Here is a 25,936-nt window from a genome sequence, read left to right as displayed (position 1 = left end):
GACTCAACGAGGTCAATCAAAATACAGGACAAAATTTACTTGATATGAAAATTAAACACCCATGGTGCACATTAAACCTAATGTAAGCATGGCGGCAAATTAATTCACAATGCATGCACATTCCCGATTTTCAGGCAAACATTATTACTTTCCTTCAGATTATCCAGGAAATAAAACTCAGTCCTCTGAGTACTAGCTGACAAATGCAGTAAATAAAAAAATATATTTCAAGTGCTGCTCAGTTGAGTGATCAGTCAAGATTATTTAGTCCCATGTGTCCACTTTTTCAGTCCAGCTGGTTAGCAGGGCACAGTTGTTACATGCTCAGTTGGACTGAGAATGGACTATCTTGTCTGTGGTGTTGATAAAGGAGGAGTGATGGTAACGATCACGTAAGGCAAAGTCTGCATTTTCCTCTGTCAGCTGCCTGGTTTCCATTCTAACAGCTGACAAAGAGGGTGTCACCACAATCTGGTCCTGAAGGGCCCCATCTCGCCTAAGAAGAGAGGCAAATGACTGGTAATGTGAGGTTCGGTTTTGTGTATATTCATACAGTGTAGTTCTAATCACATCATCCACAATGGACTCATACCCACATAACAGTAATAATTGTAAGTGCTTTATTAAGTTTTAATTGAAGAACTCTCCTAACAAGCCAAGATAAAGAATAATGTCATTAATCAGAAGACATTCAAAGATATTCCATAGTGCATGAAGACAATAGCTCAGCTGATTTGGAATAGTGACATATATAAAAGATATTCTGAATTTTATTTGAGGCACATAGTATCAAGTTAACAAGATATCAATAAGCAAAACTGTTAACTCAGACTGGTGTTCTGAAGAATGCCTTTAAAATAATCAGTACTTTTCTTTTGGACAGAAAGAAATTCTGATCGGATCAATTTTTCAGTGTTTTCTGTATAAGCATTGGTGGAAACATCCATGTCATGGTAGTGGTATTTTCTGTATCAAGTAATCCTGGCAAGGGATGCACCGATATTCCACTCTATGAATGTGTGTTCTTTTATGCTACTCACGACCCATTTGAAAGCGAATGCAAAGTTGCTCAAAGAACGTGCAAACAGGAAATTTCTATGTAGTATACTTTTTATGTAGTTCCTATTTGCAATAGCGCTACTGTGCTGTAACATGGCAACGCTAGTAAAATGATGCTACCCTCTTGTATAATAATAGCTTTGTAGTACGATAAATTATTTGGATAATTAATTAGTCAACAACAACAACAAAAAAAACGTTACATCTGATTCTGTTGTATAGAACTGAATAAAATGAATTAATATTATTTTATATTATTTCTGTCTGATTTCATTGTTACTTTCAATAAAAGTGTGGTTATTACATTGGCTTGTGTTTTTTTATTCAGTATCATTAAAATTACTGAGTTAAATTAAATCTAAAGTAATTAAATTACTTTATAGGCTATTATTTAATAAAATAATAAACAATTACTACAAAGCATTTTTGGTTTCCGGCGAAGTGCATCCAGAATTTCCGTTTCAACGGATCCCTAATCCTGTCCTTAAACATCATGAAAAATGTAGATCAGACTGTCTTTTCATGTCTAAGTAGGTGGTTCTTTACAACACAAAGCTGCATTAAGGACCAGACTTTATGCTGGAAGAGTCAAAACTGCCTACAGGAGACTATGTAACATACCTCTCCAAATTATGCAGCGAGGTCTTGAGCCACCTGAAGAAACTGAAGCGAGCTGCTGCACCTGTGGGCAGAGATTTTATATTTCCTAACAAAAAAAAGTCATAATGATGGATATGTACATAATACACCTCTACTTTTAATTGACTTTAATATAAATAGTTGAAATATTCATCCGAATATCAAATTCCTGCAAACCTTTCCTAGAAAAAACGAAACAAAAAAAACTCCAAGCCTTGTTAGACCTACAGTACAAGTAATATATTTGGCTTAAAATAAGCAGTATGTGGCTTCAGACAATTGTCAGTTTTTCAGACAATTTTCAGTATATAATGAGCAACTGGGGTTATTTCTAAAAGATTATTTAGATCATATAAAAGGTATGTACTCTTACAATTACCTGTTGGCAAACCTGGGCTTGTTGTTCCAATGTAGAGAAAGAGGATAAGGGCAACTGTAATATTAATCAAGGCGTACATCCACTGGATAACAAACATTATCATAAAAGAGCACAATGCCTAAAGAAAGATAAAAACAGCATTACAAATTTGAGCTTACAAGCTTATTGCTTACAGGCTGGATCATTTTTGCCAAACTTACACCAACGAATGAAACCCAGTGGTTGCAAAATCTGCCATAGACCGAACCCTGGATGGATTTTATTTCTGATTCTTCAAGATTGGTTTCTAAATCTGTGAATAAAAGGTATATAAGGTGTAATACAAATTTTGATATACATTGAAGAGTTTTGTAGAGATGTAGTGTTTTGTAGAGAGTTATGTACCATTTCTGTCTATCTGTTCTCTTGGGAGTTGTTCGAGTTCAACTGGGCCAGAATTAGGCAAAGACTGTTTCCTCTTGGGTTCTGTTGTAAGGACAGACTCCTTAAGCCCTGAGTGGCTACTGGTATCATCATCTAATCCAACAGTTTGTTCTGGCTCCTTTTCATCTTTTCCTTTATCTAATGGTCCATTGCTGTTCAAGTCCCACCCAAAACTGTTCATCAGCGTTTCTTTAGCTGGAATCTTTGACTTCCTGCCCCAGGTCTTGGAGGCAGGAATAGAAACTCTCTGTTCATCAGCGGTGTCCGTACTGGGCAATGGAAATATTTGGTCCATGTCTTTGGTGAACTCCAGCAGTGTGCCGTTCACAGGTTCACTGATGGCTCCACTGCTGCCGTAATGGGGCTGAGTGCTGCAAACACGTGATCTACTGGAGCTTGACCTCCTGGTCAGCGTCGTCCATTGCTGGACCTGCAGCTCATGGGTTTTCACCACACAGAAATAGCAATAATCAATTATGCTGTAGGTTAGCATGAAGTTGATGGTGACGATGGGAGCCAGTACATTGACCTGGCCGACAAAAATGAAGGCCATAGAGACCAAGCTGGTCAGACAGATGGCAGCCACAGGCGTCTTATTGGGCCCTCGCTGTAATACATAAAAAGACAAGAGAAAGGCATATATATATATATATATATATATAACCTAGTGTCTGCTCACTACATAGGCACCTTCTAAGGAAGTGTCCCGACTACTTGTACATAGTTAGCATCTCTGTGAGTTATTATATTTTGAATTTAGATATTATATTTATTATTAAAAAAAAAATCTGTAATAGCTTACTTTTACAATAAACATTTTTCTGTTTTTCCTGAGCTTGCCCTACTGCATTATGGGATTGGATAGGAACATAGTCATGTCTACTTCACAAGTTTTTATTAATCTTTTGCAAGTTTGCATTATGGCTTTGGCTCCATGTATCCTCATTTCTTTCACACTCTTCAGGTTATGTAACGAGCGAGTAAAAATATCCAGTTAAAACATCCCAAAGAAGACAGCATCTCTCATGTCACCTCAGAGCGGTCATTACCCAGATCCCATAAATCTCTCAGATGGAGCCGCTACTACTGCTACTGGCTGGCACAGCTCCAGATCCACCAGGGTTGGTCTTTTCTGTGCTTCCTGTGTTTGTTCTGGGACGTTGATTCAGGACGAGATGTCTCGGGCGAGCTTGTAGCCCATAGAGAGGGGTCAGACAGAGCTCAGACGGGGGAAAGGGTGTGCTGTGCTTTTTGAAAGCCACAATTGTTACAATTCATTCCTTCATGTTTTTTGAAGGGCACTTTGGCACACTATAATTAGGAACTCATCCGGTCGTCTACTGAGCTACATATTGCATGTGAAAAAGTAAACAATTTATTAAAGTTGCACAAAGTGCATGAAAAACAAATGCTAAATTTCCTTTTTTATCCTATGTGAATTGTTAATGTCTAATCATTTATTAACATCTGAAAGGACTCATAAGAACATCCCTGATTTTCAAATGGATTATAATCACAGAATAGATTTAGCCTTGATTTATCACTTGATTCAACCACTGTTTCGCATAAAACTACACATCCTAGCATTCCCCTTTCTGAAAATAGCCACAATTTAAACACATTAATATAATTATCATCTCCCCGTAAGCACCCACCCCTTTCCCGAGAAATCCGAGAGCTGGGATGACTCTCTCTTGGGCAATACACTGGAGGATCCTGGGTGCACCGTACAGGCCGCCCATGCAGGAGGCCAGGGAGGAGATGTAGAGGCCCAACAAAAACAGGAAACCAACCAAGGAGACCTGGGAAGAAGAAAAAAACAGAGGGGAAGAGAATGTAGAGAACTCCACCCAGCTTTGTTCCGCTTGGCCAGACTGAAAAGAGCTTATAATGTGTTGTTAGTAAATAAGGGGAGTATAGGCAGTTTAAAAAAAAATACAGTACAATGATTGTGTTCTGTAACACTACATTGTGCAAAATGCAACTTTTTGCAGATTCAATATATTTAATATGCATTTTGCATATAGAGTGTTAACCCCAAAACATCACAGCTCACATTAAGGAACAGCTGGGGGTCAGCCACAACCAGGCTAGAGCATTACACATTCATAAACTAACTACCGGTATGTAGCTTAGTTTAGCAGCTCACTGTAATCTATGCAGAGTGGCAGCTGTGTGGCTATCAAACGTCAGGGTATGTGCAAGGTCAGTGCTCAACTGGGCTCTGTTTTCATTCACATACTTAACACCAGCTGTAGCATTTACAATGACCTCAAATGCCTTGCTATGAGGGCCTGCAGATGATCGGAATGACATTAGCGTGACAAATGCAAATGTAACATTTTTTCTGTGGTTAATGTGCTATTCTCAAGTCTCACTTTCAGTAGAAACAATTAGTCTTAATAGTGGAAAAACCAATGCAAGATGGCCATCCTCTGAAGCCTGTAATGACATCAGATTACCTTTTCCGCTATTAAGAAATCATAGCGCAGTGCCTCTCTGGTGCAAATGGCTCCAAGTAAGAACACAAAGACGAGATACAGGAACCACCTGTGGATTCCCACAATACACAAGAGTCATTCATTCTATTTATAGAGAAATTATCTAAGAAGAACTGTTTATATATCTATATTAATAGACATTTCTAATGTTACATAACATTTCTGTTTCAAATAAATGCTGCTTTTAACTTTACATTCATTAAAGTCTACTGTTTAGAGCGTCAAATCAGCATATAAGAATGATTTCGGAGTTGATTAAAATAGAAATGTTATTTTAAATTGAAATAATATACAGTTTTTCCTGTATTTGTATGATCAATTAAATACAGCTTTGATGAGCACAAGAGATTTCTTTCAAAAACATTAAAAAAAAAAGGACTCAAACTCATTTATATATCATACACTTTTTTTTTTGCATGGCATGAAGGCTTATCATAATTCTGTTTCTCATTTTTATTTTGGCGCCTACTCTAAAGTATGTGTAAAGTCAAAACAAACAGAGGCTAAAGATGAGCTAAGGAAGAATTAAAGATGATTTCTGTTGCGGTTAGAAACATACGAGGTGAAGACTGCGGCGAGAGTTCCCACGGGGATGTTGTGCTCAGGCCTCTGGAGATCAGAGCTCATGTTGAATCCCGCCATCACACCTACACACACACACACACACACACACACACACACACAGGGTTACTAGAGACAAGGGGCCATTTAAACACTGAACAACAGATAGAAGTACATATCAGAGCTCACTTGAAATGCCTTCCTGACTTCTAACAGGAGCAAAAAGGACACTTTGATCCCTACTGATTAGGGCCTCGTGTTGCTCAAATTAATTATTCAATCTTTCAGTCGTTGCTGGAGGCTGAAGCTGGTTTGGTAAAACAAGACAAGAACGAAGTGGGTTTTCTTACATCTCTTACATTTATGGGTTTCTTACATTCTGTAGATAATTATTTCTCATTTTTATATTTATATTGACTGGTTTTATTCATGGGATTTTTGCCAATGAAAATAGTTAAATTGAAAGCATTATGAAAGGTGGTCTGAGATCATAAAATAATGCAAACTGAATTCAAACCTGAAGACAAAATGTGTACTTAACATCAACAAAATATGATCTTAAACATTCAATACATGAATTCATATTTCGATATTATTTTACAGGCTGGTCAGAAAACTTACTTTCATAATATTTACAACATAACTATTATATAGTTGTTGTTTTTTGTTGTTTTTAAATGTGTTAATCACAAATTTTTTCTAGAATATTTTAGCAATTTATTTTAGTACAATATCAATATACATTATGGAAAGAATGGTTTAATTTTGCTAACTGGAATATTACACTTAAAAATATTTTTCACACAATATGAATGGGTTTATAATCAATTAAAAAACATATATAGCTGCCTTTTTATTTTATGAAGAAGGTGCCTCACAAAGTGATCATCGTGTTGGGTTCCTTGAAATCAAAAGTATAAAATCCCCATTTCAGATCACCTTGTCGTTGGTTGCAGTTTGCTTGTCCAAGTGACACCATGCTTGGACTGAAACCTCATTATATAACAAAAATGTGTTAAATATCAGAAGAAATTCAGTCAAAATGAGAGATTTCTGGGATGTCTGCATCCTAAATATAACCACAGCTACTAACATACAGTACAGCTGCAAGTATTTGAGGCCACTGAAGTTTCAGGCTTCTACTCCCCGAATAGCAAAAAAAAAAATCCTCATATCAGCATACTGTCATTTAATCAGTGGTTATTATATCACAGTTTAGCCTTTATTGTTTGTGTGTGTAAAGTCACCTGTCGCCGCAGGAAAGAAAACCCCAAACACGGTGAAGAAAGTCTCGCCAGCTGTGTAGTCTGGCAGGGTGTTCTTACGCAGAAGATCCTCTGAATAACCAACAAATCCATGCTCTGCAATAAACATGTTCAGCACAAGACAATATTAGGAAAGACTGTTTAATACAAAATTCAGTTGTACTACTAAAGCATTACGGAGTGCTTCACGGAAAAACTCTGCACTGACACAATGATAAGAATCAGATTCATCTCTGAAATCCACTGAGTATATGAGACACAAACAGGTTTCCTGTAAATTAGAATCTTTATGAAAAGATAAAGCAAAGATTTTGGCTTTTTTGAAAAATCTGATGTTTAGACAGACCAGTCTAAATATTTCATAACATTAAAACAAATTTCAGAAAACCTTCCTGAAGCAGATTTCAAGTTTCCACCTCTCTGCTTAAAACACAGGCTTGAATCATACAGAGGCAACATTTACTAGAAAATATCCTCCCGCGCAAGACCACAAACCAGCATCCATGACAATCTTGATCCATCGCACACTGATACAATAACCCTTTCACCCTGAAATCAAAGGGAGGGGTTCCTGGGGTTTCGTGGAACAAACATCTGGCTTGAAATATGACAGGTTTGGACTCCATAGCCATACACAGGCAGAGCCCCGCATGTCTGTGGCTGACCATCACCGCCCTTTATGTAACAACCCGGGGGGACAGACGCCCAGCCAAGATGCGTGCAAACCAAGGGCCGACCTTTTTCTTGCAAATGCATGCCAAGTTGAATAGTTCTGCGGCGTGGACATGATGGAGGGAATGATGCCGGACTAAGCTCTGGGTGTGTTCACAGGCAAACAAACCATTCCAAGAACAGGCGCCGCAGAACATTCACGTAAACCGTAATATCACCATTGTGCTGAGCAGTCATATGAGTGGTATTTTCACTCAGGGTAGCAGCTATTTAAGGCTAGATAACACTGACACTCTATGTTTCTGGAGGTATGTGTACTTGTGTACAAATGTATAAATGTCACAGAAAGGTGCTCTTAATTGGTTAGTTCACCCAATAAAAGCATTCACTCACCCTCACGTCATTCCAAACCAGTTTGACTTTATTTTTTAACAGAACTCTGAAAAGGAAAAGGAGATGTTTGGAAGACTGTTTTCCACATTAAAACTTTGGTTTTTACTGCAAAGCTCAAAAAGGAGAAGAACCGCAACATAAATGTAGTCACTCACGATTCATTGGCTATATTTCATCATGACTTTCACACATGAACTTTGTGTGAAGAACAGGCTAAAAAAGATTTCACTGATAATCTTTACTTTGCTCCAGCTTTCATATCTTTTATGCATATTTAATATGAAGACACAACAGAGTGTAGAATTTCAGTAAATAATGCAAAGCTAATATTTATTTATTAAGCTAACATAAATTTACATGAATTAAGCTAACATAAAATAGATGATTTTAGAACTCCAAGTAGCCTATTTAAAACATTGTCCAGAGTATTCAAAGGCCAATGACTTTCAGCTGTTCAGTATTTACTGGATTAAGATTTTTTTTATATAATAATAATAATAATTTAACTGATAAAATGTTTTTATTATTTACATGACTTTTCCATGTCTATAAATCACACTTGATACATTAAATATTCCGATTTCTTTTAAAGACAAAATGTTGCTGAGGAGGTCAATTAAAATAAGAAATACTTATATTTGTAGTTATTTTGTCTTTTTTTAATGCTTGTTTTGCCATCTTGAGGCTTCCTTGGAATATTGCTGAGGCCTCCTATTGGGCCCCGGACCCCAGGTTGAGACTTCAGAAGAACTTCAGAAGATTTGGATTATAGCAAACATCAAATAGACATACTTCAAGGATAAAGCACATGGTGCTTTTTTTCTTTTTAGGACTTGGCAGTGAACACACACACACACACACATAACAGCAGGGCTCTCACTCTTCAAAACATCTACTTTTGCATTCAATCAACAAGAAAGAAAGAAAAGTCATACTGGTTTGAAATGTTTGGCTGGAAAAAGTGTTTAATTAAGAAATAATTTAATTAATAGTTGACCTATGGACAAACATCAACAGATGAATGAGCTGATAAAAGTTAGTCAGAAGTGTACTAAAGATGGAGTGAAATGCAGAGACACATCTACAGAGCCTGACTATGCAAGATCATGATCCATTTCCCTCTCTTGGTTATCTTGTGATGGGAAAGAATGTGTTCTCTGGGATTAATGACATGTTTATCCAAAAGGAAGTCACCACCCTTTCAGAAGCCCTGCCTGTTCTTACCCTTCCAAGTCACAGTTTCTTGGCTACAAAGAGAAAGAGAGTAAGATACAATAGAGAGGATCAGGAGAATGACATAGAGAGGAGGTACATAAAGAAAGTTTAGTTGGACACAGAAATGACATAAAATACACTGATTATACCACACAGGTAGGAAAAAAACACATCCTACAGTACTTAACCACATCATAAATTACCTATATCTATCTATCTTTTTTTTTTTGGAATAGTAAGTGCAAGAATAAACTAAACTAGTGAACACAGTGCATGAGAGCAGGACCGTTACGGTTGCCCTCCCTGCCACCTTTCTAACCATTCTGATTGCAGTTCAGATATTTATAGCGAAAGTCCTGATCTGAAGATTTAGAGGAGGATGTGGACACTGCTAGCAAAGACTCGGCTCTGCTTCCTGCCTGCTCTTTTGTCTCAAGCCAAAAATGTGGGTGAGCCCGGTCAACACCCTTAACCTAAAACTTATGAGCGCATGTCAGTTTCCTGTCCAACTCTGGGTGCTTAAATAGACTGTCTTTGAGGTTATAGCTGAGATCCTCCATAACACGAACATCATACCTTCATAAAACTGATAACTGTATGTGAATGGAAAAACAAGCCAGCTCTCAAGACGCTGCACGCTTTCATATTTTCATATAAAATCTAATTGTTATAATATCTTCCCACCACCAAAAGAAGAGAATGTACACCAATAAAAGCCAGTCTAAAAGCCTACAGGAGTAGGGAAGCTCTTCTCACAGCTCCTCTTTTGTGGTAGTAGGGACAGAACTAGGAGGTGCTCTCGTTTTTTTTTTAATCTAGCTCAAATGTGTTCACCACAATGGTATGAACACTCGGGAGGATTGTGCTCACATTTTCTTCATCTTTTCCAGTAATAACATTTTCAAATGTTTTAACAAAACATTGAAATAGGTAGCAATATTAAAAGATCATCAACCCTTCTACCATTTTGGCTACGTGAGCCTGTGAACACTGGTATATATTGGTGTATAACTCAAACATATCCTTTACCAAGAATTATTTCACAACCAAGTTATGTGCAGGCCTTCAGCTTTCAGTTTTTAAAGGAATAGTTCACCCCGTACTAAACTGTGGGACCTCCTTCTTTATCCTTCAAATATATTTCCAAGCTCCAGAACATCATAAGTGCATCACTCATAAAGACTGTTTGACTAATTATGCATTATGCACCATTTTTCTGAAGTCATACTGTAGCTGTGTGTCAAACTAATCTGAATGATTCATTCGTAAATCAACTGATCCGGTTCTTGAGTTTAACTCGCTAGCTCACTAGAGGGGACAGTTTTCAGTGAATAATGGCATAAATGTCAATTAGTTCCTCTCACAAAACTACAAAATGACTCAACTCAACTCTTTTGAAAGCATCACCTGAGCACAGATGCACAGGAGTGCCAATTTGTGGTCTTCATTCATTTATTGTCAATTCTGTCTAAAACTAGAAATGTACATTTTATAATCATTGTCTATATACTGTATACAACATTATGAAAATACACAACTCTACTCTCCAAGATATTGGCATTGGAAAGAGAGAGCGAGAATGCGGGAGAGAGAGACAACAAAAACAATTACAAGGAAATCACTACTTTTGTTTCCATGTTAAAGCTTGACAGCCCCGGGAAGTCCCCATTCACTTTTATTATATAAAAAAATGACTGGTCATGATATACTACAAAATGTCTCCTTTTGTGAACCCTTTAAACTTGTCATGGAATGTGATCACACTGGGATCTCTAAATCATCATGGTTATGAAGCTTCCCTTGTGCTGACCACCTAGCCTTGAATATGTGATTAACAGTATCATCAAACTGTAAACACATCTGGACAGTAGCTCCTTTTTCCTGGCACTGGCAGGTTACCTGCACATGCGGCACCCAGGCCTTAACCGTGCAACCCCCTGGAGTCGTGTCATTGGGGAGATCACTTTAGAAGCACAAGGCTTAATTGAAAAAAACCTGGAGGAACCAGTGCCTCCTTTTCCCACTGCCAGCACACACTGCAGTCCAGCTCCTAAAAGGGGTCAGAGCAGCATGACAGCAGCAGTAGCTGCAGTTAGGGGGTAATGCTGCATATTTAGTCCATTACACCCCAGCGTGTCTGACTTTCTCTGATGAGAGAGAGAGTGAGAATACCATCTTTTTTTTTGAGAGTCTTGCCTCTTCTCTGGACAGGAAGCCAGTAATCAGTAGAACAGGAAAAGCTGGGATGGATTTCCTGCAAACCCAGTGTGAAAGTACATTCTGACCCCGTCTGAGGTGGGCAGCCAAAACACTTAAACATTACAATGGACTAAGAATGCCTGCAGGCTTGTCCTAAGAGCAAATAACTCCTATTAGATATCTCACATAATTTTTCAATTATAAACTTTGATCAAATTGAAATTGCACTAAGTAAGAGTAAGAGGGTGAGAGGGAGTTGAAATTCTTTTAATACTGTATAAATGCGTCCTTCATAAACATTTTTAACACAAGTCTAGATCTGAATGTCCTAAAATTATTAAATGTGTGACAGAGCTGGATTTCTGCTATTAAAGGTCTATAGCTTGGGAGAGCTTTAGAAACTGGAATTTGTCAAGACATCTAGCAAATTCTTCTTCGACTACAAGCATGCTCCATTTCATTAACTCATGCTTTCACTCATTAAAATATATACATATAATTGCAGTAAAACAATAATATTATAAAATATTACAATTTTATTCCTGCAATGGCAAAGGGTCATTGTCAAATAATCTTCCAGAAATTATTCTAATATGCGAATATGGTGTTTAAGAAACTCTTGAAGATTTCTTGTTATTATCAAAGCTGATAACATTTGAGTTGCTTAATATTTTTGGATTTATTTCAGGATTCTCTTGATTACTGTACAATAGTGCATATAGTTTTTTCTTGCTAGGTCCAGGATGACTAGATGACAGAACTGTGTATAACTGGAAGACAAATCACTTCACCCTTCCTGTTACTTTAACTTCCATATTATGATTGGTGTTGAAGCTCCATAATTGCATTCATTTTTAGGAAGAGACCCTGTATGCCCTGGTGGCCATGTGCACCCCTCCCAGCAGATGCAGGGCTGTTGGAGGTCTAACTAATCTACTGCTTATTCTATCGCAATGTCAGATCAAAACCTGGTATGCTAAATCTTGTCTTGCACTGTTTGTTAAGACTGAACTGTTTTATGGAAAAAGAAAATGTAAATAATAAATCAATAAATAAATATGTGAATTGGCACTTCTAGACACATAAGGATATTAGAATGCAGCGTATATATGTTACCCTGACATCTACTGGACAGCTGTTGCAAGATCATGTGGCCTCAACCAATCCAATCATTAACATATAACCTCTATACACATGTGGCCAAATACTAAGTGTAGCTAAAGTAGTCTCTCACTACCAGTAACTATTGTGAATAAGTGAGAGCTTCAAGATGAAAACAAGCAATTTCTGAAGTCGCAGATAATACTGTATATAAATAGAAATACTTATACACTATTGTTCAACATTAGAAAAAAATAAAAGTCTCTTTTGCTCACCAAGGCTGCATTTATTTGATTTAAAAAAAAAACAGTAATATTGTGAAATGTTATTAGATTTTAAAAGAACAGTTTTCTATATTTTACTATATTTTAAAATGTAATTTATTCCAGCAATGGCAAAGTTGAATTTTCATCAGCCATTACTCCAGTCTTTAGTGTCCCAGAATCCTTCAGAAATTATTCTAAAATGATTTGGTGCTCAAGATTATCAAAGTCGAAAATAGTTGTGCTGCTTAATGATTTTTGTTTACATTTGTTAATTTATTTCAGGATTCTTGATTAATAAAAAGCCCAATAGCCTACAATATATCAGCAATTATTTGAAATAGAAATTTTAGAGTTTTTACATTTTGACAATGTAAAATATTTTTTTTTATTTGATCAATTTTATATTGTCTGGCTGAAGAAAAGTATTGATTTATTAAAAGTATTATTGTTATAGTATTGATTTATTTAAAAAAAAAAAATCTTACTGACCCCAAACGTTTTGAAAAGTAGTATCTATATTGTAGCTTGCAAGCTGCATTCAACTACTTTTCAACTACTCCAATAAAAGCATATTACAACATATATGAAAACACAGAAATATGAAACTGTGAAACAAGAAAAGTAGAGTAGAAATAAGAGAAATGTAAAATATATATATATATAAATTAGCAACAGCAATACTACAGTGAGAATAAAATGCCTTCTTTCTTTGCATGAACATTTGGGTGGCATTATGCAAATCTTCCCACTTTGTGACATAGACGTGGGGGCGTGTTAGAACAAGCCGTTTTAGTGGTTGACTTAACTTTTATAAAGAATATCGCTTTGAATTTGAGACTTTAGTCTTTGCATCTTTACAGATTTTCTTTATGCACCAAGAGCTTGTAACTCTCCAAAGAGAAAGGAAAACATTTAAATTGCATCATATGACCCCTTTAAACTAACTAAAATTACAATATAAATGACCCTTGATGTAATCTTGTTTGCATTTCACAATAGCTCACCTGGATCTAGATGACTAAATGTCCCGATGACAAAATCCAGAGTAGACACAGCTAATATGCCCAATAGAACCAACTGAAGGCGTACAATCCATTTTACCCCGGCCAGGTTAATCCCAAGCAGGCCAATCAGAACGGCCACAGAGAAGCCCCTCACTGCCCACATGCTCTGTAAGTTCAGCATCTGTGCAATGGACTCGGCAAAACCAGTGATGTACATCGCTCCAGCCACACACTGCCAACAAGACACATAAATGAAAACCGTTAACTGACCACCCAATATATATGCAACAAAATACAGACAGGAGCTGCTCACCTGTCCAAACACATACAAGAGTCCCAAAGTTCCTCCAATCCTCCCTCCGAGCACAGTGGAGATCATGGAATAGACCCCACCGTTACCCACACTGCAACACTCACACACGCCAACGCCTGACATCACTGTAACCAAGGCGACCAATACCACAATGGATACCAGAAGCATGCCCAGCAACACACCCGTGTTACCCTAAAGATGATCATTAGGACAAAAAGACATAACATTTTCATTGGAAGGTAAATAATAAATAAGGTAAATTGCGACTTTCTATCTCCCTCGCACTTTTCTCGCAATTCTTAGTTTACATCTCACAATTCAGACTTTTTTCCACTGAACTGCGAGATATAAACTCAAAAAGGTCAGAATGGTGAGATATAAAAGCAGAATTGTGAGAAATCAACTTGGAGTTGCAAAAAAAAGTTAATTCAGTTTAGATCTCAAAAATTTTAATTATTCCTCAGAATTGTAAGTTTGTGTCTCACAAAAATACTATTATTTTTTTCTGTGGTGGTAATGGGCTTCCATAGATATAGAGCAAAACCTTTGGAACATCTTTTCATATGGCATTTTAATAGATTCTCTGATACACGTATCCACTACAAACACATCGAAATCTGTGATAAAACAACTTACCACAAGCCAGCCAGTCCGCAAAAAGAGCACCACCCCAAAAATGTTGATCATGCATGTAGTAAAGACTCCATCCCAGGTACCGAAAAGAACAGGCTCCCAGACGAAAAGCTGCACCTTCCACCAAGGCTGAGCATTACTTTGGGAACCCTACACAAACCAGTGTCACTCATATCTAAACAAGTCACCATTAATGTCAGGTCCTCCACTCAGGGTAAAGTAGTAGGATCTGAAATTATGCTTTTCTATTTATTCTTAGGGTAAAATGTACAGATTGGCCATTACCTGTGCGTCTTCATGGAATAAATCTTGAACTTGAGGACTCATGCTCCCTCCTGGCCAAGATCACACAAGCTGAATCTGAGGAAAGTACATTTACATTGTTATAGTAAAGGCTGTAGTAGGATACTGTATATACAAAGGCGATTTTAACAACATTTGCCAAGTAAGCGACGGCCACGTAACTTGCCAATAAAAGCCGTCTGTAAATAAGTGACACTTTAATTAAACACATGCAATTCATATTTCGCACTTTTAATACTTTAAGATAAAAATCAAACAAACGTATTGAAGTTCACGTGACTATGCGTAGTACTACTGACATTGTGTTTGTGTTTTACTTTAAAGTTATTGTGCAACGGTTCGTTGCAAACGCTGTTAGAAACGCCAGTGACTAGCGGCTCTAAATAAACTGATAAAATGCTGTTTTGGGTTTAGTTAAACTTTTAATTCCTTGAGTAATCATAAAGATACTTGCCTGCAGTCTCTGCGCTGGCGGATGCAACAGGTGGAGAATTTGAGAGAGGCACGAGCGCACACCTGAGTAGCTGGGTGGTCCGAATCATTTCCGCGAATCGGTTCTTTCGAACGGTTCGTTTTGAACGACTAATTAAAGCATCTAACATAAAAATAATAATAATAATACTAATTAAAAAATTACTTTTTAGTCCGTTTTATCTGTAAACGGTTTGTTTACGAAGTAACTAAGACGTGCTATTTAAGTAGCTTACTAAATTGACACTAACCATGACACAAATTTTAGCATAGTATATTAAAATCGTTTGATTAATTCTTACTTTAAGAATTTTAGTCTTAACAGCTGTGTTTGTGTTATTTATGGAAACGCTACGTGTGCAATAACCTCAGTTGTGTGCTGCCTGTGTTCATCTCTTGCAATTCACTTTTCTCTGACTAGTTACTAGTCTTCTGGTGTGGTTAATGTCCAACTAACCAGTAGAAATATATTATGTAAAGTCCAATTAAAATGATTTAAGATGCTTTTATGCAAATCTGTGGTCATGTGTCAACCATACATGATTAAAAGCCCCTATTTTCAACCCTGGTCCACATTTTTATCAGTATGATTATCTCACAAAAATGTTCTCATGGTTAAGACAACAAGAAATATTTTCACAAAATGAATCCTATTTTAAGGACCATTCCATTAGGATTGAACTAAAACCATATAAATACTACTGTGAATAAATAATTTACATGATATCCTTTTTTTTTTTTTTTTTTTGCATTTAGCTAAAGTTGAGAAATATGCTTAATTGTCATAAAGTATGTAGTGTATGCAATCACAATGCAATATATATATATATATATATATATATATATATATATATATATATATATATGAACAGTTATAAACACGGGATTCATTTATTTTAAGCAAAATGCATTTTTCAATTTTTGTTCAAAATGAACCGGACACGTTCTTGGATGGTTTCATGAGATTCACACAGTAGTGCTTATACTAAACAGGCAGGGGCTGTTGATGTATTTTTTAAATTTAATATTACACATCAAGAGGCACGCAATCAGAAACATCCAATCACAACTTTTCCCCATGTCTTAGGCAAAGTATTGCAATAAAGTATATTCTATGGGAATAATTTGGCTATGATAAAATGGATACATATAAAATTATAACCAGTGTACAAAGACAGTTAGAGGAGAGGGCATGCACTCCCCAATAAAATTAAATGTTTAAAACTAGTCAGAAGAGCATACTAAATAAAACCATTAAATTTTTCACTCAAATTAAAATTAAAAGAAAACAATGATCCATCATAAGTAACACCAGATTGTACCCAGTCAATAAAGAACAACAGTCATGTGTCTAAATGGATATGACCTTTTACAAATAGCAATTGAGCATAAAAAAAGAATAAAACAAATCCACAATTTACTAAAAGGAAATAAAGCAAAAACAAAGCATTAGTCTTCCCTCAACTTATCATTTCACTTTCAGCAATTTCTAGAGCATCTATAGCAGTAATTATTGATTAAATATTTATAATGAAGGTATCACATATTGAAATGATAAATAACATTCGAAAAACTCCTCCTCTGATGGTCTATGATATCCATACAAGGTTTAATCAAATTATAATTATTAAAAACTCATTCAGAGGCAATTCTTAGAGGACAGTATATTTGTAATTTTACAAACGAACACAAACATGATTTAGTCACAAAAGTTGTGCTGAGAGCCATCAAGGACTACAGGAATGAGTCAAAAAATGGCAGTAAATATTAAATCATGTCGCACTCTCTCTACACTCAAAGACGTGTGCACATCAAAATGCACAAATTAAAATATATAACCTATTCACAATGTGTAAAAAATAAAGGGACAATAAAGGAATGTTTAGGCACACATATAATAGATCATACTCAAAAACACAGTAAAATGTCTTTGACACCTAATTTAAAAAAAAAAACAAAAAAAAACAGGACTGTTCTTTAAGGGCCTCATTCACAAAATATGAGCAGAGTGAATTTGTGTGTTTCTAAAACCATTAAACAATTTACAGAATATATTTTTTAATGATTTACAAATAAATGAGTGTACAGTTTTTCATGATACTAGTAGTATAAATCATAAAACTACGATTAATCAAGATTATGATTAATAGTTATGGGGCAAGCAGATACATTTCCATGAATAATCTGAGAAAAGAGAAACAAAGCTTTAAGCCAACAAAGACAGATGTGCGATTAATAAATGCTGTGTACATATACATATTAGTATAAGTTTACCAAACATTACACTTTATTTTTTGTTCTATGTTAATGCAATAAGTAACAAGCAAGTGCATCTGATACAAAGACATATTTGTAATGGATGGGGTGTTTTTGAGACAACGAAAAAGCAAAGAATATGATTTTAAGATATTCTTAAATCATCTTTCTTGATTCCACTCAACACTGAATGTGTATATTATGTAGAGGGAAGATGGGAACTGAAAAGTGCTTTAAAGTAAAAATAACAAAAACAGCCCATGAGCTCAAAGTGCTATTTAATGGGTAATGTTTATGAGCTACTGAGTGCATCTGAAAACTCAAGAAAACAAACCCTCTACAGATGCCTTGTTCCCCATGTGCTCCTAAATCTGATTGGCAAGAGAGTCTCAAATGAATATGTACTGATCTGCTCAGAAGTAACATGAGAATGTCTATTGTTTTGATCCAATAACCTTAGGAGAAATGTGCAAAAATATTTTATGGTTATATAAAATGATGGGCTATCCTAGGTCCATACAAATTCAGTATGCCAATACCTGCAGATTGCACTAAACAAAATGCATCTAGGAGAGATTCTTTATGAGAGCATATAATGCAAAATTTTTTAAAAACACTCCAGTAAGTAATTAAATGCACAAAAATTACATACACAAATTAGCTTACAATGGCAGAAAAATGTTACTCGTTTTTTAAAACGAAAGTGACTTGCAGTACATCAATCACGAATGCCTTACTCAAGTCTAGAGCATCAGTGTAAGGTCCTTTCAGTACCTCTCCAGACAACATGTTACAAAACTAATCAATTGCAAAAAATGATTGTAAAGCTAGGTCAGAGTAGTTTCCATAGACCTTCATTATTAGGTCAGTCTGTTGATCCTGTTGTTCCAAGCAAAATAAATGAATGCTAAAAATAGGCCAAATTAGAATTGATTTTTGTATAATTTTCTCTCTAGACTACGTTGACCCTTTAATTTAGACCACTACAACAGAACTATTGTTGTAGCTTAAATTCCTAATTTTAGAATGCACAGGCTAACTAAGTTGGCAAGCCATAGTGCATTCATCCCAAGCCCTACATGTGTAACGCACAAATAAAATAATGCAACGACACAAAGTATCCCATAGTCTCCATTAGAAGTGCTGATAAATTAAATCTAATGCGTGCATCACTCTGCTCCACATGCGTGATTGTTTAAAGATGGAAAATCATAGGTATTTGCACAGATATCACATTGCCTTCTCTGACAGAACTATAAAGTGCCATTAAAATGCTTCAATTGAAAGCTCTTGTTTAGCCAAAGGTTTGGCTGCTTGTAGCATCTGGAGATGAAGTTAGTTGAGTTCTTGTTTCATTAACAAGAGAGAACTCTGGGAAGTCTGTTCCTCCATGACCTCTCAGGCTAACTTGTCCACTGGCAATGCTAAACTGTGAGGATATTCCAGCTCGTGAGCTTGGAAACTGAGATCGAAAGTTCTGGTCAAAAGTAGCGATCTGAAATGTCTGACTAATGCTTTGCGCATCTGTTTTTTTGGGAGAAGTCACTTGGTCAAGGAAGTCCTCCGTTGGCGAAACTGAGGAAGGGTTGGTCTCGTCACCGGAAAAGGAGAAGGAGTGTTGGGAATCTACTAAAATGCTAAAGTTCGGTTTCTCCAAGGTGGACCTCAATGGAGAGTTCATGCTCGGTCTGAACCGGGATGGGGAGGTGAACTGCTTCTCCGTGGAAAACAAAGGCTGGCCAGCAAGACTGGCACTGTCATTTACAAACGTAAGACTCTGGTTGTTCAGGTAGGTGTCGTTCTGACTGGTCCTTTCCAGTGCTTGCTGGAGAAACTTGGAGTACTCCTGTAGAAGGCTGGCCTTCTCGGCCGGGGGTGCTTGTGAGCTGGCTCCCAAAGTCTCACTGGGACTGCTCTCATCAGAAGAGTTGATAGAGATGCTGGATGTGACCTCGGTGTCCGCCACACTGAAGGAAATCTCTGCTTGCCCGTTGGCCTTATTGGAGTAGTGATCGAGAAGCGTCTGCAGGACCTCGTCTGGAAGGACGTTCTTCTCGTTACTGGACTTGATCTCCACATTCAGCGTTGGAGTCTCAGAGAGGATTGTGGCGGGAACGGTCTCATCGATGACGCTTGCTACAGCTGCCTGAGTGACTGAAGACTGCGACACAATGCTGCTTACGTTAAGCGCGTAGTCTCGACTAGTGTTTGCCGTGGCCGCCTGAAGGTATCGCTTCTTCTTGAGAAACTGCATGGCGTCATCATAATTTGTGCTACTCCCAGTTGGTTTTGTTTGTCCTCCTTGGAGGGAATCAACCGACTCCATGTCAGGATTGCTCTCGACATCCAAGAGGCCTTTGTTGTCCACAATTTCAAATGTGTATCTTGTTACTTTGCTCTCTTCGAATGAGGACAAGGGTGAGAGACTCTGGGGCTGCTCTAGGGCCTGCTGTTTCAAACCGCTCCTGCTGGCGATTTTCTTCAGGACTAGTTTCGGAGGATTGATGATCTCTGATTCCTCCCCTGCAAGATGCCGGTTGCCAGGCGGGGAATCAGGGAGCTCAATGGAATAATCGGTCATGACAAACTCATCCTTGACCTTGGTGGCTACAGTGTAAAGAGGAAGACACTCACTTTTGGCCAGCTGGTCTTCCGTCTTCTCCTCGTTACCAGCTTCAACCACTTTGTCGACACTGGGACTTTTGAGCGCTACTCGACTTTTATCAGAGGTCTTCTGACGTTTCTTCTTGGGAAGCGTGCATTCCTTGGTAGTAAAAGAGAAGCCCAATGTCTCCGAGGTGCGAAGAGGGCCGTCTTTGGCAGCTGTTTTCTGCACCTTCCGGTCCTTATTCTCATGGCACATTCGTCTGTGCTTTAGTACTCTGTCAGTTCTGGAGAAAAACTGTTGGGAAAAACGTACATCATCATGCTTCAGATTGTATAATGCATGCTAACATTTTAACTGCACTGATTTGCTTTGGACTGCCCTTACCTGATGGCAATAGTCACACTGGTAAGGCTTCTCCCCACTGTGTGTCCTCTTATGTCTCTCCATGTGGTATTTCTGAATAAATTTCATTCCACACTCATCACAGCGAAATGGTTTTTCTCCTAAAAGGCCGACATGACATACTATTATGAAAGATATAAAGAACAATTTAGGCAAGTCAAGTAGCCCTACTTTTTCCCAGTCAAGACTGACAGGGAAAAAAGCAGGCCTTTAACCCTAGACTTGCTTTCTCAGAGTACAAAGAGGCACCACAGAAAAAGGGGCTTGCAATGGATACATTAATAAATAGATAATCAATCAAGATTTCACTGTACATTCTTGAAGAAAATGTCTTACAACACCTTGAAATGAAACATAAAGGACACTTTTTTTGCCACTGGTATAATGTATCTCTGCTTACCTGTGTGGATCTTCTCATGTCTCTGAAGCAGGTACTTCTGAATAAAGCGCATGTCACACTGATTACACTGGAAAGGCTTTTCACCTTCAAAAAAAAAAAATTCTGTTCACCATTTTGTTCTTTTATGTGTCATTTATTCCCAAAACACATTACACCACTTACCTGTGTGAATGAAGACATGTCTTTGCAAATGGTAGTTTGTCCGAAAAGCAGCATTGCAGTGTTCACAGACATGAGACTTTGGGTTCTGGTGCCCAAGAGAGCCATCTTCATTAATAGTGAGAATCTAACAAGATGTGAGGAAATATAGTTTCAAATCTACTTTACCTTATCATTCATGCTTGTGCTCTTTTTAGAGCATCATATCTGTGTGGTCATAATACTTCATGTCCTGGCTAACCAGTACCATAAAATGAAATGATAAATGTCAGTTCAGCTTATTCACAGATGTGCATCGCAGTTTTTAGTATAATATTTCAATGAGTGCAATCACCTCAGTAAACAAGCAGCTTTTAATATAAATACAGTTATATTTAAAAAAAGCAAGCAGACAAATTAAGCAATTTCAGGACACTTTCAATCTCACTTAAAACTTTCAATTACTTTACCACCACTGTTTTGCACTGTAAGGTATCTCACACATTTAGGTATTTTAGAGCATACTGGTATTTTATCAGTGGCATCTCTGATGAATTATATTAAACCTTTGCAGGCGAGCGCTGCTTTCTCTTCTTCTTTTTGTGAAAGTCAGATGGGTCCCTCCCCGATTTCTTCTCCTTTTTATTGAGAATCAATGAGTCTGGCACTTTCATCTCCTGCTTTATATTTACCTAACAAAAGTAACAATAACAATCATTCATTCAATTAATTTACTGAATTAATAATATCTTTTTATACATGTATTTTTACCATGATACAGCAATAATACAGTTTAATTCTGACAATCTGGTCAAATTTGCTGAAAACTTACATTACCCAAAATGTACTCACAATGCTGTTGGAACTTGCACAAGTAAAATGAATAATATTGCTAAAGCGCAGCGGTAACTAGCTCTTAATCAGCTCGAACAGTTGTACACTTACTGGCATATTGAGTGTATAGTGTAATTTATGGGAGATTCGCTGTGAGAAAGCTGCTTCATCCTGTCTGTCCTTTTTATCTGTCTCCTCATGAGCCATGAGGTCATCCTGGGATATCAGATCATGCGAGGTTAGGCCTCCACCTGCCAGGTCTTCATCCTCATCTTCATCATCCTCATCCTCATCATCCTCCTCTGCCAAAAGGGGATGATTAGCCAAGCTCCGTTCCCCAAGTGTCATATCCAAACTTCCTCTCCTTCCTCTTCTGTCCACCCTTGAGGGTCCCAAAGCTCTGGATGAGTGGTGAAGCCCCACAGGGCTACATTTCATGAGCATCCCCTCCAGCTTGTCATCAATGTTCATCGCTGAACGCTGAGCAGTTGAGCTGAAGCTACAGGAAGAGACAGGACCAACATAAGGATTCCTATCAGCAGTCAACACAGCTGCGTTCACAGCACTTCCTCTCTGTTGACCTGGCTGAGAGAAACAACAAGTTTGAGCTTAAAGAAAACAAACCTCATATCCCCTTCCCTTTTGACAAGAAGCAGCTAAACCCGATGATCCATATTCTCCAGCATGATTTGAGAATGATCCAAAGAGAAATGGGATCTTTTGAAAAATCCCAAAACGTTATTTCAAGGTTTAAATAAAATAAAGAGGATATTTTCAATGTGATCTCAGACTTCTGGAACCCAGTGCTGGTCTAGCCTCTATGTACAATCAAACCAAAATCATTTTCATCTCCTGCTAGAAAGAGGAGAAATGACAAACTCAATCTGACTTGACACGTCTTGAACAGTTATTGTCAAAATTGCCACTGCAGCATAAACTAATTTAATTAGGAAGCATTCATGCCTTTTAGGGATGTTCATTTTAACCGGTTAACCGTTAAGAGACCATTAAGAATTTTGACTGATTAATACGATCAGTTAAATGGTTTAAAAAGTCATTTATTTTCAGCAATTTATGAAAATATTAAAAAATGTTTGCTGCATTGTTAAAATAGGCTATGCTACACGTATTAAAAAAAAATGTAGAGAAAAGAAATATATATATTGTGTATACTATTAAAAAGTCACATTTTATAATTTCATTCAGAAATAGGCCTAATGCCAACCCTCTATGGACACCTTGGCAATTGAATCACCATTGGCTAATAAATATTTTAGTTTACTTGCCAGACTTAACGTAATTTGTTTTTCAAGTAAAAATATATTTCTCATAGAGGCCTATTTATTTGCTATATATAGACTAGCTTTATTATGTTTTTCTCCGCTCGCAGAAGTGCTGCAGGTGCGTGATGCATTATGAAGACCATGTGAATCCTCATGTTCTGTTGTTTCTTTGTTTCTTTGTGCATGTAAAATTAATCCCTGGGAAACAAATGTTAATATTTTTAACAGGTCACAGAGACTTATCCTTTTCTAATCTAAATCAAATCTAATTTAAAATATTCTTGTCGATTAATGGTTAATAATCATTTAACAAGCGTTGGTTTCCGGTTAGGAAAACTGAACAAAATTAACATCCCTAATGCATTTTTATGTCAGATTACTGCTTGTAGTTCTTACTATTTTAATGAGACTTAAAAGACTATTATATTCAGTAGACTATTTATATACTCTAGTCCTGCTGTACAGCTGTTATTACTGTAAAGTTGCCCTGAAACAACCTGTAATGTATAAAGATCTATAGTATATAAATAAATGTGACACAACGTTTTCATACTTTTCAATACTGAAAGATTTAAGCTGCATTTAATCCTCATACCTCATAAATATGAGACTGAGATTCATTTACATAATTATTCTCTTATTCTACTGACTTATATGAGCTGGTTGGCAACTATATGAGACAGGCCAATTAAATCTTATTTTTATAACATTTTCACAATGCATATTGTTCTATAGCATTCTCCCTTAATGTGTCCAATGAGCAAGTCAATCTTGACTGTAGGAAAGCAAACATTATATCAGTGGTGAAAAAAAAAATCCACATGCATAGACTTTGTAAAAGTCAAGTTCTGACATGTCAATCATCAACCTGAACTAAATACGACCTGCATAGGAAGTAGATCAACCATAGAGTCTATGGGATCAACATATGATTTAAAATAAAACTAAAATGGCCTAAGATATGAGTTTAAGCTCTAAGTGTACAGACTTGATAATGCGGGTGTGCATAAACTAACACAAAAACTTAGAGTAACGTTACATGAATGTGTTTACACTGGCTGCCTGTTGCCACTGTCAGAGATACAGCTGAGCATTTAATCTGACGTGAGCTTAATAAGGCTACTGTATTAAATACTGACTTTAATGTATTTTACCATATGCATTTTAGTTTAAAATCGGCCTGATCTCAATTTCTATGCTGCCGTTTCAGCACGCACACAGAGGCCGGACTACAAACATTTTCTCGGCTGATTGTATCGAAGTCCTTCGCGGATGGAGAGTATACGTACCGCATGTGTCTTCAGTGCAGCGCTGGCGGCGGGTTCGAGCCGCTCATGATGTGTTTGTCAAACTTTACTGCGACGCCGCGGCTAGCGCGAGAGGCTAGCGAGCTACATTCCATCTGCAGCTGCGCAGCGGTGCATTGTGGGATCGCAGCGGACCCGCTCTTGATGAGACTGACAGGACGTGTTTGCTTGCTGTTTGAAATATATGCAAGCAATAAGTGTAGCTAATAATAGAGGATGATGTGGTATGTTATATAAATTGATTTATTCATGAACAGATGGGCCAAGATTTCCTTCATCCTATCTAAGCATCAATTATTAACCCTCGAGTGTACTATTCAAGACTCATGTAATAGAATCATGAATTTCAGTGATTCTTTTTTATTTATTTATTTATTTTTGCCAGAGAGTGGTATTTAAAAAAAAGGAATAATAACAATGATAAAGAAATATCAATTGCGCAGGTTAAATAAACAAGCAAACAAACATTTAATTTGTAAAATCTGTTATTTTTTATTTCAGGTCTATCTAAATACGCCTATAGCATTTTATAACCTAATTATCTCCGTTCAGATTGTGCATTTAATTTAATGACGTCACATGAGGCATTTAAAAGTAAATTTTAATGTTTCTACATAAAAAAATGCACTGTTCTATGTGAATAGAAAGAAACTGACCCTCAATGGTTAAAAAGGCACTAAAACAAACTATGCAAACACTTAAAATGCTTAAAACAACACAAAACAGTTCCCCTCTAAAACTTTTCTTTTATTAAAGGACACAAAATATCATAGAATCACAAAATGAATCAATGTTTAATTAAGTTTCTGACAAGTAGCGTTGTCATTATTACAAGATAAATACCATAGAAAATATAAGTCAAAAAGGATGAGAACCACTGCCCTAAAATCAACCTGAAGAGGTGAATTAGTGGCATTTAAATATAAACAAACATTCATTTCTGATTTGGGCTCAATTTAATAAGATATTTAAGTGGATAAAATGAAGAACTGTGAAGTAAACAAGAAAAGTGTCAACTCATTTACCTTGGTTTAACCCGTGCTAAACCAAACATCGGACCAGTCTGTTATATCAAAGGCTTTTTTAATAAAAAATTGTTCATAAGTATAACACACCACTAGAGGGAAGCATTACAACAACAAAAAACGAATGGAGATTCCTCCTGACAAAAAGGCTGAGGCTGTAGAGATCACTACAATTGATAAGTTTAAAGAAATGCATTCTTTTTACCAGTACACAGCTCATGTTAAAGAATGGATTGTTTTCCAGTGTTAAAATACTTTCTCCCACTTCAGTTTAGTGTACAGAGAT

At 36.8% G+C, this 25,936-nt stretch overlaps 2 protein-coding genes across 4 annotated transcripts; both read right to left on the bottom strand.

Moving 5' to 3' along the window:
- Nucleotides 1–22: 22 nt before the first annotated feature.
- LOC128020033 (solute carrier family 12 member 8) lies at nucleotides 23–15,483 on the bottom strand. The gene is made up of 14 exons (XM_052606549.1): nucleotides 15,381–15,483; nucleotides 14,909–14,983; nucleotides 14,627–14,773; nucleotides 13,991–14,182; nucleotides 13,678–13,909; nucleotides 6,810–6,923; nucleotides 5,561–5,648; nucleotides 4,963–5,050; nucleotides 4,156–4,302; nucleotides 2,462–3,107; nucleotides 2,278–2,369; nucleotides 2,078–2,195; nucleotides 1,681–1,741; nucleotides 23–496 (listed from the first exon to the last, which is right to left on the bottom strand). Exons 2-14 carry the CDS (start codon nucleotides 14,948–14,950, stop codon nucleotides 325–327), a joined length of 2,139 nt encoding a protein of 712 aa, XP_052462509.1. The 5' UTR covers nucleotides 14,951–14,983; nucleotides 15,381–15,483; the 3' UTR covers nucleotides 23–324.
- Nucleotides 15,484–16,404: 921 nt separating this feature from the next.
- Nucleotides 16,405–24,780, bottom strand: LOC128020031 (zinc finger protein 148). 3 transcript variants are annotated; one of them, XM_052606543.1, is made up of 7 exons: nucleotides 24,608–24,780; nucleotides 22,147–22,534; nucleotides 21,768–21,893; nucleotides 21,226–21,349; nucleotides 21,064–21,147; nucleotides 20,646–20,764; nucleotides 16,405–20,555 (listed from the first exon to the last, which is right to left on the bottom strand). In XM_052606543.1, exons 1-7 carry the CDS (start codon nucleotides 24,610–24,612, stop codon nucleotides 18,948–18,950), a joined length of 2,454 nt encoding a protein of 817 aa, XP_052462503.1. In that variant the 5' UTR covers nucleotides 24,613–24,780; the 3' UTR covers nucleotides 16,405–18,947. The 3 variants fall into 3 exon arrangements, with proteins under 3 accessions (XP_052462503.1, XP_052462504.1, XP_052462506.1); XM_052606544.1 differs by having other exon boundaries at nucleotides 22,147–22,620; nucleotides 24,608–24,779; XM_052606546.1 differs by having other exon boundaries at nucleotides 22,147–22,616; nucleotides 24,608–24,779.
- Between the last annotated feature and the right edge of the window lie 1,156 nt (nucleotides 24,781–25,936).

This window comes from Carassius gibelio, chromosome A9 (assembly GCF_023724105.1).
Source record: "Carassius gibelio isolate Cgi1373 ecotype wild population from Czech Republic chromosome A9, carGib1.2-hapl.c, whole genome shotgun sequence".
Lineage (NCBI taxonomy): Eukaryota > Metazoa > Chordata > Actinopteri > Cypriniformes > Cyprinidae > Carassius > Carassius gibelio.
This window is presented reverse-complemented; position numbering and strand designations above follow the sequence as displayed.